This window comes from Saccostrea cucullata, unplaced genomic scaffold (assembly GCF_032062105.1).
Source record: "Saccostrea cucullata isolate Sc308-1 unplaced genomic scaffold, CSIRO_AGI_Scuc_v1 ctg14764, whole genome shotgun sequence".
NCBI classification, from domain to species: domain Eukaryota; kingdom Metazoa; phylum Mollusca; class Bivalvia; order Ostreida; family Ostreidae; genus Saccostrea; species Saccostrea cuccullata.
In genome coordinates this window covers 2360-15365 of record NW_026919025.1, presented here as the reverse complement: position 1 = coordinate 15365, position 13006 = coordinate 2360, and the positions used below count along the sequence as shown (strand labels likewise).

Here is a 13006-nt window from a genome sequence, read left to right as displayed (position 1 = left end):
GCTTATGTAAACATGCTTTGCAAAAGTTCACAGTGAAAACACCACCACCAACAACAACATGGACAGATAACTGAAAAATTTTGATCAAAAAAGCTCATCTGAGTTCAGGTGAGCTGAGGAGTGAAAAAATGACCAGCATATATCATAGCAATTGATGAAAATTCTCTATAAAAATTCTTACTTTTATCTGATGGTTTTGCCTTTCCTGTCTTTGATACACTTGGTTCCTCTTTGAACTCTGCAGCAAACTCATCTAAAGAACAGATGAAACATACATGTATATCAAAGTCTCTATTCATACTTAATCATCACTTCTATTTCTATCATTTCAATTTAGATACAACTTAAAAAGACCAAATGTTTTGCCACCTTTTACAAGTCCTAGTAATTATGTTTTGCTTCTTGTGTAGAACTATCATAAATTCATATAAATCCTGAATTCTAAACTACAATGTTTATCAAAATACAATACTAAAACCTATGAATATAGAAATAACCTCCCCTTAACACTAATTCCGCCTACTCACCCTCCTCTTTGTTTGTCAGTAAATCCTCGATTTCTGGGTCTACCTCAGGGCCAGCCTTGCCTTTTTTGCCCTCTTTGGTGACACTTTTGACCTCCTTTGTTTTCTCCCTACTGTCTTTGTTTTTCTCTTTTGTCTTTTCTTTCTTCTCTGTTGACAGCTGTCTTTTACTCTGCTTCTCTTTTTTATCTACATGAGTCTCTTTCTGGGGGTCATTGTCTTTTGCCTCTGCTTTTTCTAATTCTTTGGATTTCTGTTGGTCTGCAAGAAGTTGAAAATAATACGTAATCATAATTCTGCAGAATCACAATTTCTGTTCAATCAATGGGTAGAAAATCATGCAGATTTCTTGGATTGCCTTTGTATATCTTAATACTACCAAACTTTAAGTTGTAATGAAAAATTTGAGTCCGTCTGTCTGTGCAACATGTAAGATGCAATTTTCTTACAGAAAAATTGAATACTGTACACATCTACATGACCTACACGTGTGTCATAATTCTGCAGAATCACAATTTCTGTTCAATCACTGGAAGAAAAATTTCATAATTCGCAGGTCCATATCTTGGATAAACTTTGTAGGTTCTCATTTCACACAAAGATTGCCCATAACCCAAGGGTGTGTCATGACTTGACCCAAGTTTTGACAAGTTTTGGAAGAAAAATTTCATAACATGTGACCCTGTCAGTGTTCACAATGTAAAAGTGATTCCTATATACCAATGCTTAAAATACAGTGCTGATTGCATTTGTACTGATAAAACATACCTGATCCAAGACTTTGAAGTTTTTTCAACAAAATGTGCAACCTGAAAATTCAAACAATAAGAAAAATATAAAAAGATACACAGTGTATAAAGATAAAAGATTTATATTATAAAACGCAATTCCAGCTGATTTTGTGCACATCATCTAAAAAAATATTCTGCAAACTTCAACATTCAAAGACTTATAGAATACAAAAGGTAACTGTAAAATAGAGTAATCAATTTTAATATTTAAAATAAATGACACAATTTGAATGAGCTGCATTTGAAATACCATAATGTGAACTTTTCTGTGTTGTGGCTTAGGAACAAATTGAGATCACTGTTCATCTGTTTCTCCGTCTTTTTATTGGCAATCATAACCATAATGTAATCAGGGAGTTCATCATCTTAAAAATAAATATCTAAATTTATTACCTTTCTATATTAATGGCCTCCAAAAATAAACCAATAATGGTCAAATAAGTACTGAATGATAATATTATGAACTGGTACCAAAAAACTTGTTGTAATGAAAATTATTAATTAATGAAATCAATATAAAAAATTATTATACTATTAATCATCCATACATTTTCATTATAACCGTTAAAGTAAAAGATACAGTATTAAAGGTTTTATTTAGTATTTAAACTCAATGTGAGATGTACAAATGGAGTGGTATACAGATCATCTATCAAGTGCAAGTTTTGCTGGTCAATTACTGTAAATATACATTTGGTCCAGAAATTCTTAGTTAAAAAATATGAATATGCAGTTACACAACAATGCACTTAAGCAATATCCTGGTCCCCTGTCTCATCCTTGCCAAGGCAAATAAATATTGATGTAAGAACAATGACACCATTGCCCTTAACCACGGAAAGAAAAGTTGACGTAAGAATGACACATTACATCGAAAACGTGGTAAAATAGGACGTCACAATGAATGTCTTCACTGGCAGCACAGCTATTTCAACGTCTTGGTAAGGATCAGCAGTGCCATGTATCTAATTTCACATGGTCATGGAGTATACAAAACATAGCAGGAACAGAGAACCAGGCTAACTTCAAAAATTGCACTGTCAACATATTAATTTAAGGTAGATGATACTAAGGCAGATTTAACTCTATCAACTTTGCCTTGATTGCTAACTAAAAATTAAAAAAACCCCGTATTTTATTATAATGAACATCTACATATACCACCTGGCCCTTCGATATAGACCCCTGGGCACGTATTTGTGATATGATATACAAAACATAACTACCCTACATTCTCTATATAAAAATCAACAAGGTTGACTCCAGAGAACTAGGCTAACTTCATATACCCAAATATGTGTGTAAAATATCAACAATATATATATTCTTGTTTTTTTGTACGAATTCTTCATCAAAATTTTATTTTTTAACGTTTTATAGATTTACACAAATATTTAAGGAAAAGAAGATATTTTTATAAATTGTATTTTTAAAAGGGCATAACTCTCACATGCAAATCAGGTATTTAAAAAATAATGAGAGACATTTCATTTGCATCAGCGCTTTAGAACTCTTTTCTCCCAATACATTTAAAAGAATTTTTTAAAGTGTATAACAACCAAATTTCTTCAAAAGTTTACTTCAAAACAGTGTCTCAGACTTTCTGCAAAATTGTGTATTTTGGTAAAAAGTCGTCTCCTCGTCACTTCCGTTCACTAAGCTGAAACGCTGACTGTAGCTTGACATCCTTTCGAAAACTTGGTCATAACGACTGTTAAAGTGCCTTAACCTTCATGAGAGTTGGTGGTTAATGAAAAGAATATTCAAGCTACAATATGATTTGTTGATTTTAGGGGTTTGTTTAGATTTATGAGACGATTCAACCAAAATTCTCGGAAGTGCCTCTCGGATTGCAGACGAAGTTGGCAACCTTGTTAATTTATATATAGAGAGGGTAGATATTTTTATAAAATGTAAGTTTACGCAAATTTTCTGAATTGATAGGATAGATAATATCACAAATGTGTCATCCATATATAATTTATGTGAAAAAAGTCTAACAGGCCCGGGGGTCTATATTAAGGGGGTGCGGGGGTCCTATCCTCAAGCACCTGTGACATATACATCCGAATGTATGCAATCAACCAAATGAATTTATTACTTACACTATTGACTAAAAATGCTAATTATAGCCGTCATCATCAGACAACAGTGCATAAACAAAATAGAGGAATTTCGGATTGATCTTGTATAATTTATGTAGTACATTTTGCAAGAACTGCACAATTGATAATTTGATAATATCAACTAGAATATATTTAGCATAAACATATATTATTTTTACCCGAATTTTATGGCTAATATCTTTTCCGTGATCCATTGCCGACAGGACGACGAAAAAGTTGTGAAAGGAATAGTGAATACTGAACCCGATATGAAAATAGTAAGAACAATTATTTTTATGAATGATTAATTATTACGTTTATAAGTCGATTCACATTTTATTCAGTATTGTTAGTATACAATTTATAAATTAGCTGGTATACTAATTCCAGCGAAATATTCCCATTTTAAAAAATACCCCCATTTCATCTCGGGCTCAATAGCCCAATATTTCGACTATTTTTAACTTCAATTTTAGAGAACAACAATCCACGACACAAGCAGGATGGTTCTGTTAGAAAACGACACGGTATCTATCTTTGAACATAAATAGTTAAAAATTTTGAAAAATGTTTACTTTTAATTTGAACTCTATGAACTGACTCACGTTGACACACGATTAACATGTTTTTTTTTTTAGTTTCTGACGGAACTTACTAAGTTATTTCAGAAGGGAAGGACTTCAGGGTCAATATCTTTAACAATGAAGAGGTGTAAGTAAACATTTAGGAATAGTATGCATGGTTTTTGTTATCATATAAATTATACAACAATACATTAAACAAACGAAAAGACAACATGGGTGAACCCTCTAGTTCTGTGATGGTAATGTTTTGGTGTTCCATATTGTACATCATGTACATAAATGATAACAAGTTGCTGTCCTTTAAAAAAGTACTGAAATACGTGGACCATATGCATGTGTTTCTATATACAAAATTGAATTTTTAAAGAAAAATCTAGGTGTAGTGAATATTCATGTAGGTTTGTTCACATCATTTTCTAACTGATTGTAGTCTCAAAGCAAAATTGTTTAATTTTATTTATTACTGAACCTTTAGATTTTCACCTGCCAAAAATCGGGCTATTTTGATACATGTAACCCATAATGACTGGGACTTGACACCTGTTCTGGATTTATACGGAATAAATCTATCATGGGAAAAATATTATAGATCTGATGGTACACGTGTAGCACAGCTCTGTAGTACGCAGATTTTTTTGTCGTCATAGAGCCCCACAGGCTCTACGACATTGACATGGTTCTACTTCGGACATTAAAAACTGTTGCTACAGACCTCTATTAGATGTTATTTGGATTGCTGAAATAGCAAATCATTTTTTTAGCCTTGATGCATAAAACTAAATGCCAGGCTGAAAACTTATTTTATCGTTTAAAAGCTTTAACTAGTCGTTTTTCATTCAAGTTGTCATGTTACACGTACACTACTTTTATATATACTGCAAGTTCTTCCTACTTTTTGAAATGCTTGTGCCATAAAACATGTAGAATCAATGTTTAGTTTGTGTATAAAAGAATATGTATAAGAGAGAAATTCGGATCTGCCAATGAATATATAAATGCGATATGCGCTATTCGCCAATAAATGGCATATTCTAATTCGAATAGGGCGAATTATTCTACGGGCAAGTTGCTTAAGGTGCGAACTCTCTTAGCATTCTCGCGCATGCGTAGCCTGTCGTTTGCCCATGGCATCCTTTTTAACCTCGCTTATATATTTACTGCGTTATATTTTTGACTCCTTGAAAATCACAGATTGGGAGCACATTTTTCTATTAATTGTTCCTTTATCTGTCTATATACAAAAAATAATCTGACTTTTTAGCCACAGAAGGTCATTCTCGCAATGCCAGGGGTCCTGAGTCAACATGTTGCCATTAGACCCCTGGCAAATTTCATTTGGTATTTTATGGCTTGTTTTTCTCTTATTGAGAAATACAAATCGAACTGAAGCTTTCATGAAAAGTTAGATTAAACAGGTAGGATTTAGTTGTCATCTCAAATGCATGTGTAACAAGTTATACTTGAGTGTTTATTGGTTGAGAGATTAAAAGAAAAGTCAAGATTTGTTTCTGAAATATTTTGCTACATTCAGCCCATGAACTACTGAATGAAATTTGCCTGGGGTACAATGGCAACCGGTTAGAATAATCTAACTTAGTCTTGGGACAAACCCTCAACACAGTTAGAATATGTCCCATATACATAATATACTTGTATTCTAAACAAATCTAGTGGATCCGCTCCAAAATGATTTCGACGATGATTTTTTAAAAATTGTATATGCCTTGAATCCCAAAAACTAATTAATATAAAGACAAAAAAAAATTCTCAACTAATTTTTTTCTTACTTCAAATTTACATGCCCTGTTTACATTCAGAACTCTCTGGATTGTTCGTAGTAAAAGCACTGAGTACAAGTTATCTCCTATTTTTATTTTGCTACATTGCTTATACATGGAAAAAATTCTCTCAGTAAACTGGGTCTGTAGGACAAATTCATACTAACAATAGAACATTCTAATTAAATGATAACATGAGTCAGGTCCCTGGTATTGCATTAAATGATTTGGCATACATACTGTAGTCACGGTCATAATTCCGCGGTAATTTCCGTTTAATCCGCGGGTAGTGAATTTCTCAGACTGTCTCTATATGCCTTACATTTACATTAAGTACGCTTGGCATATATATTCAAAAATTAATACCACGCGGAAAAAAGTTTCTAATTCAAACATTTAATTTAAATTATTGCCTTTTCAGATGCATAATAATAACAAAAGGAGACCCTGTATTTATCTAAAGTTATTTCTAAATGTGAAAAGATTGATAAGATCATAATTTTGACTCACAAAGAAAGGAAAAGAATATGAACTCTCAATCTGCTTGTAAATAAAATGCTTATCTAAAATCGCAATCCTTGGCAACTTAATAGGCCCCAGTTGATAAAGTTGAGTACCGGTAGCTGTCGCCAATAGGAGCATCTCAGGTATCTGGAGTAGTTTACTGTATTGTTGACAACATTACTTTTTCTTTTTAATCAAAATTTTTTTTTTCAGATATTTTTTAATTAATATATCTTTAAATGGCTTGCTTAGAAAAGTGCAAAGTGACAAAATTAAATCAATCTGTTCAGTTTATTGAAGTCAAGAGACATACATCTCATAGACAAAATTATTTTTTACAATCACAAATTTTAACACATGTAAAAATAAAATAAACATACAACATATGTGTACAAAACATATAATATTTTCGATAATTTAGACAAAGAAATTAATTTCTTTAGAATAATGAATATATCAGCCCTGTTCCTCCATTAGTAATGAAATTATTGGGAAGGGTCATTAAGTTATTTCATTACCATAAAAGCCTGTGATTCCTACTCCATATAGGCAAAAACAGACTTCATATTTTCAAATATCAATGCCTGCATGAATACTGTAGTATATGAATGAAAAGGGAGAAATTAAATGATCATAAAGAGCTTGTCCATAATTAAGTTTATTTTACTTTGTGTGCAAAAGAATATTGTCAGCAATCAACATTTTATTATCCAAACATGATCAGGACAAGAAATAAAAACTCATGACTGGGTATCTGTATATACTATACTCATTTTTTTATAGGTAAAAAAACTGTTTTTTTTATTAGGAAATTTCCATTTTTATCTTAGTACACTGTACTTTTTAGGGTCAATTATTGTACAGGGATAAACTTCTCAATTTTAATGACCAATAAAATATGGCTGAAATATTGCAGACTCTAACTGTTAAACAATATAAACCAGTCCATTTTATTGAGTAGTCATGACAATTTCATTTTCACAAAAGAGATATTGAGCTCTTAAACTTGTATTGATGTATGCGAATACTTTGACATAAATGTACTGTATGATACACATTGTTATATGTCTGCAGTTGCTAAAATGGTGTGTTAAACATGATCTTGTACACCGTGATCGGTGTCTTTGTCATAACTACATGTATTTAGTAGTTTTGTGACATCAGACTGGTATAATTAGTATACATAATATGGATAATATGAGCGCTCATGAAACACCCTAAATAATGTATTGGTACATGTACAACAGTCGCATTTTTTATGCAAAAATTCCCTAATTTTTATTATCAAAGCTAAAGGTTTACAATCACATATAGGCCATTCTACAAGTTGTACAAATATGCAGAAAATTTGTTAACACTATGACTAAAACTGAGACAATGAATTTGTGCAATGTCCCTTACTAGTTATACTGCACATGCTCAAAATCACAACCTCTATTACAACTAAAACCGTGTTTATATAATTGTACTCACTGGTCATATAACAATTTATGAATGTTTCAATTTCAAAGAAAATACCGTATAAGTGGAAATTATAGCGGGACACAAATTTAGCGATTTCTACCTAAAATCTGGTATTTGATTTTTAGCGAGAAGTAATTTTAGCGATTTTAAAATGCTAATTAAGAAGCTATTACAAATAATACGCAATAAATTTTTAGCAATATTTAATTTTAGCGATCTCAGCACCCTCGCTAATATTGCCAAAATTAAATCCTTGTTAAAAATTCTACTTATACGGTATCAAAGGTAAAAATCTATTGTAATAACATTTTTTGTGATACTTTCAAAATCTATTTTCCCATGCTTACTCTTGAAAATCTATTTGGCAAATTTTTATCAAAATTGTGGAATTAAAAGATTCTCCACTCTTTGGTCCAGCATTAAATTTTACGGTGGGATTTAGATGGACATCTTTTAGACATCTTCAAAGGTTTCTTTTTTGTGAATTGTTAAAGAGAAGCACTTGATTCCTAATAGTTTAGATTCCACTTAGCATAATTTTTTTGGAGATTTACAGTTCTGCAGCTGTTGTTGGATAATACTGATTTAACTGTATATGCCCCCTTTTGCCAATGTAAAAGATGATCAGTATTAAATTAAATTTTAGGGGGTATCAGTTACCATGTTTTATCCTCATCAAGCAAAGGTTTCCTTAGTAGATATTGAAGCCACAAGGGGAGAACAACAGTTGGTCAAATGGCCAAAATATTGCCTGACAGGTAATAAATAAAAATACCACCATTATTTTAAGTGAGATCAAAAATATTCTAGATGGTGGACACTATAAGTTTTGTAAATTTTTAGACAGCAGTGTGTTTAAGCTAAGAGTACAGTAACCTTTGCTACTACAGAGTGTTCTGAATTATTTGTACACGAGGAGTGGAACTGTGTGAGGATCACAAGTTTACAGTGTGAAAACTTTCGGATGAAGTAAAGGAAAATGTTTTAATTAAACAGCTTACAAGAGAGGATAGTTCATTGTGGGATTGTGGAGTTATTGAAGTCCCACACCTAGGGTGTGATAAATTTACCCTGTATATGATATAAAATAAACCAATGAATTGTATCAGTAGATAATGAGATCACAAATCACTCAAAAAAGTAACAGTATAGGTACTTCAACTATTCAGATTTCTGATTTAAAAGAAATACCATCAAAAGTATTAAAAATAAATACAGGGTATTTTTTTCTGAGGTTGAATGAAACAAGAACATTTACCAACATAAGTACATGAACTAACTAAGGCCATAAAATTTTTACTTTTGTCGGGCTGAGTAATGACAGACAGAGGTTCAAACAGTGTCAATAAAAGTATCTTTTAGTGATAATAAATGTTTGTATTAACTTACAGATGATGGAAGAACTAAGCCAGAACCCAGAAAAGGCAGTCTTCCTGAGCCTCATGAATATAAATGTTTACTAAGGGCCACATTAGGCAACAAAAAACTTAGCACCGTGGTGAGTAGTTTTTTTTTTAATGAATATTTAAGAAGACCTTAACAGTGCATAAAGCTGTTTATCACAAGCATTATTTTTTACATGTATTTGTACGTATTTTGTAAATAATAATATTAAATGCCTATATGCTTTTGTAGCAATTCTTTATTATACCCCCTTGAAAAGTGGAAGGGTATATAGTGATAAGGATGTCCATCTGTCTGTTACACTTTGGCCTTTGGGGTGCCCATCTCTTATTTGCAACTCCTCTTATACCACTGAATTAAATCTAATGAAACTTTCACACAATTTTTACATAGTGCCATTGTGCACCTCCTATTTTACTTTTTGATTCAACACTATTTTGAATTTCCCATAGCAAAACATGGACACTGCTATTCTTTTTACATGTATAATATTGAAGAGTGTCCATCCCTTATCCACAACTCCTCCTTTACCACTGAATAAAATTTAATGATACAGGTGCACTTTCACAATTTTTTTATTACATTACTCTTTGATCTGACTCTTATTTTGGGTCTCTCGGAGCAAAACATGGACTTAGCCATTGTAATCATATGGGAGGTGTGGGGTATCATTTAGTGAGGGAGATGCTGGGTATCATTTCGTGAGCTCAGTGCTCACAGTACCTCTAGTTTATTTGCATTTTGTTGTTAAAAACATTGATGTTTGGAGAAAATATATATTATAATTACAATAATCCTAATTAAAAGAACTCTGATGTCTCTAGCTTATAATGATTAAATTTTATCAGCATTGATTGATATGGGAGGTTTAAATGAGATGTTAGAACTGGTAAATAATGTACATTTGTAGCTGAAATTACATGCATATGGACAATTAACTTGGGATTGTTCTTTTTACAGATAAACCAAAAAGATGTTAACAAATTTCAGTTGGTAAGTACATCAAAGTTCAGTCAACTGGGCTAAACAAATGCAGTCATCACTAAATATTTATGTTTGTTATTTCATAGAAAACATAAGGGAAAAAAAAAACAAAGTAATTTAGTTTTCATTGTGCAATATTTCTTGCATCATAGTAAAATGAAGCGTATTTTCTGTTTTAAAGTAACTTCTTTCACTTGATTAATAAAATTAAACAAAATTAAGAAATTACAGGTTTGAAAATGTAATTATAATTTTATAAAGTTTTTAAATAAGTAGTCTGTGCCCGCCATATTTTCTGTTATATAAAGCAAAATTGTTAATTTTTGCTGGCATTAAGTTTTCAAAACCTTGGAAATTAAAGATTTAAAAAGAATATAAATTTACTGTATACAAGGAAATTTTTGCCTTGTTTTATTTTTTCACTATAATTTCGGTAGGGCAAATTTAAAAAGAGGCGAATAATAGTATAATTTCTTGACAAAAGTGTGACTGATAAATTGAAGATGGGGCAAAATTGTTTGACTGAAAGGGCGAAAATAAAGCAGGATAAACATAATCTTGTGTACAGTATATTTCAGATCATTTTAGATGGGTTGATATCCTCTATTAAGACAATGTAAGAATTACAAAAATATATATCTTATTAAAATAATGAAAAAGAATCTTTTGATGAAAGCTGGAGGCCATTGGACACTCACTCAACCATCTCTCTCGAAGAATATGTTTCTCTCTCTGTTTCTGTCCTTTTCTCTCTCTCTGCCTCAGCAGTTCTTTCTCTCTCTCATTCTCCTCTCTCTCTCTCTCAGTGTTTTTCCTTTAGTAAAAAGTTTTTCAAAAAGCAATAAATTATAAAAAAAAAAAAAAAAAAAGTATAATGATAACGGTTAAAAAAAAAAAAGTTAATATTTGTTTGTTTGTTGTTTGACACCACTCTCGAGAATTTTTTTTAACTCGTAAAGAGATACGAAGGAAAGGTGTTTAATAAAATATATATACATGTATATCTGACAAACAACAACGTAAGAAGAATATACTCTGTTCAAAATTTAAAAAAAAAAAAAAAAAAGTATATTTCAGATTTTTTTTTTCCACCCACATGACTCTTAATATTGAATTGTATATATGTATTGTTTGAATGTATATCAAGTTTGAATTTCATTTTTATTTCCAATAGGCTTATGCAAATCTCTTAAAAGGGAACATGGATGGATTGAAGAAAAAGGACAAAAAGGCAGCTGCTGCCAAATCAAAATCCAAGGCTACGCAATGAAAATGCATTTCATACCGACCTCTAGGCACTTTTGTCACATCACTCTTTCAATGTTGTACATCACCTGAACTTATCATTTTGTGTTATGCCATATTTAGTTATTTTGATGTATATAATAATACAAGTGGTCCATGTTTTAGTGAAAATCTGGTGCTTGTAAAGCTGGTGTCAGGCCACATATAAATTACTGAATATTTGGAGCACCTTTTAGGGTCAAGTATGTGTTTATACGATTACAAGATATTTGATGATCTAGTACAGTGGTTATTGCATGTATATGTACACAGCTGTTTATGTACTGTTCACCACATATATATAGAATTGTTTAAAAATCAGATGGTAAATATATGTATTATTGCTTAGGAGTTGAAAACAAGCATTTTGTATCATTTTTATTATTGTGTTCAAATAAATATGGAGATTTGTAATAAATAACCCAGAAGTAATACACTGGTTAAAGTTACATTTTCTAATATTTTTGAATAAAAACTTTTCAGAAAAGCATTGTTGTATTATTATGCGTTAAAGGAAGACCAGAAATATGCAAAAGAGGGAACTATATGAAGATAGCATTTGAAAAAAAAAAATATTTTATACATGAATTTGAATTGATGTAAAATTTGATATTTAAAAATTTGATTTATTTATGAAAGAAATTAAATCTGAGAGGTTTAAAACTTCCACAAAGGTGAAATTGCTTAATTTTAGTAGAAAATTCATTGAATATAATTTAGACCACTAATGGCTGCCTATTTATAAAAAAAATGACACAATTTTCTGGCTCACTGATTCATTATGATGTCATGAATTGTGTCATTTTTCCAAATGCCTGAAAAACTCAACAAAAATGGTTACTTTTTCAAAGTATTTTTCTATATTTTGTATAGAGTGCAACCTCTGATCTAAATCATGCAGTTATGTTTTTGAGGATTACAAAACATGTTTCATTTTGTGGATCAAACTCCTTCTTTACATGTTTCATTTTGTGGATTTCAAGGTTTTCAGTGTAGCACTTTCAGGAGAAAATTTTTAATATTTCTCTTACTAAAAATGTACACGATTTTTTAACTCATGTTTCTTAAAAATTCAAGAACATTTCAATTTTATAAAGCCTGTTTTCAAATAGTGTAGCTTTACTTTCAGGAGAAAATTTTTAATAGGAAATGAAAGCACTTATTTTGCAGTTGTTTTTTTTAGTTATCCTCCAGTGTAAGAGTTAATTTAAAGACATGATAAATTTTTTAGAAATGGAACATGAAAGAACCATGAACCATAGTATTTTGTGATTTTTTAAAACATTTTCGAAATTTTTATAGATATTTATATGAATTTTCATAAAACGTTTCTTATTTGGGATACCAAAGAGAGATGACTCTATAATTTTGGTTAAACTTGTGTTTTTCACTATAGAAATCAACGGAAAATATTTTTAAAACATCTTTCCTCCCCGTGAAACAAAAATTCCTTTTCACAGGTAATATGGACTGTCATTTAACATATATTTAGTAGGTAACTTGTTTATAGACAAAAAACGAACAAAATGTATTTTTCACAAATTTTAAAGCTATTTACAACTAAATAATTGTATTTTATTTATT

General features: G+C 30.8%; 2 protein-coding genes across 2 annotated transcripts; one reads left to right on the top strand and one right to left on the bottom strand.

Moving 5' to 3' along the window:
- Positions 1–181: 181 nt before the first annotated feature.
- On the bottom strand, positions 182–1681 carry LOC134277817 (zinc finger CCCH domain-containing protein 14-like; the record flags this gene model as incomplete). Its single annotated transcript, XM_062760128.1, has 4 exons — positions 1566–1681; positions 1293–1333; positions 528–785; positions 182–253 (listed from the first exon to the last, which is right to left on the bottom strand). Coding segments are annotated over exons 1-4 (463 nt in total), but the record flags the coding sequence as incomplete, so codon positions are not given.
- Positions 1682–3872: 2191 nt separating this feature from the next.
- On the top strand, positions 3873–11912 carry LOC134277827 (signal recognition particle 14 kDa protein-like). Its single transcript, XM_062760136.1, has 5 exons — positions 3873–3947; positions 4059–4131; positions 9142–9248; positions 10115–10147; positions 11313–11912. Exons 1-5 carry the CDS (start codon positions 3924–3926, stop codon positions 11406–11408), a joined length of 333 nt encoding a protein of 110 aa, XP_062616120.1. The 5' UTR covers positions 3873–3923; the 3' UTR covers positions 11409–11912.
- Positions 11913–13006: the final 1094 nt, after the last annotated feature.

Bases quoted from the DNA above. Each gene is read 5' to 3' on its own strand.
- LOC134277827 (XM_062760136.1), top strand. From the start codon at position 3,924: ATGGTTCTGTTAGAAAACGACACG. The intron at 9,249-10,114 runs GTGAGTAGTTTT...TTCTTTTTACAG, and splicing joins ACAAAAAACTTAGCACCGTG to ATAAACCAAAAAGATGTTAA. The intron at 10,148-11,312 runs GTAAGTACATCA...TATTTCCAATAG, and splicing joins ATGTTAACAAATTTCAGTTG to GCTTATGCAAATCTCTTAAA.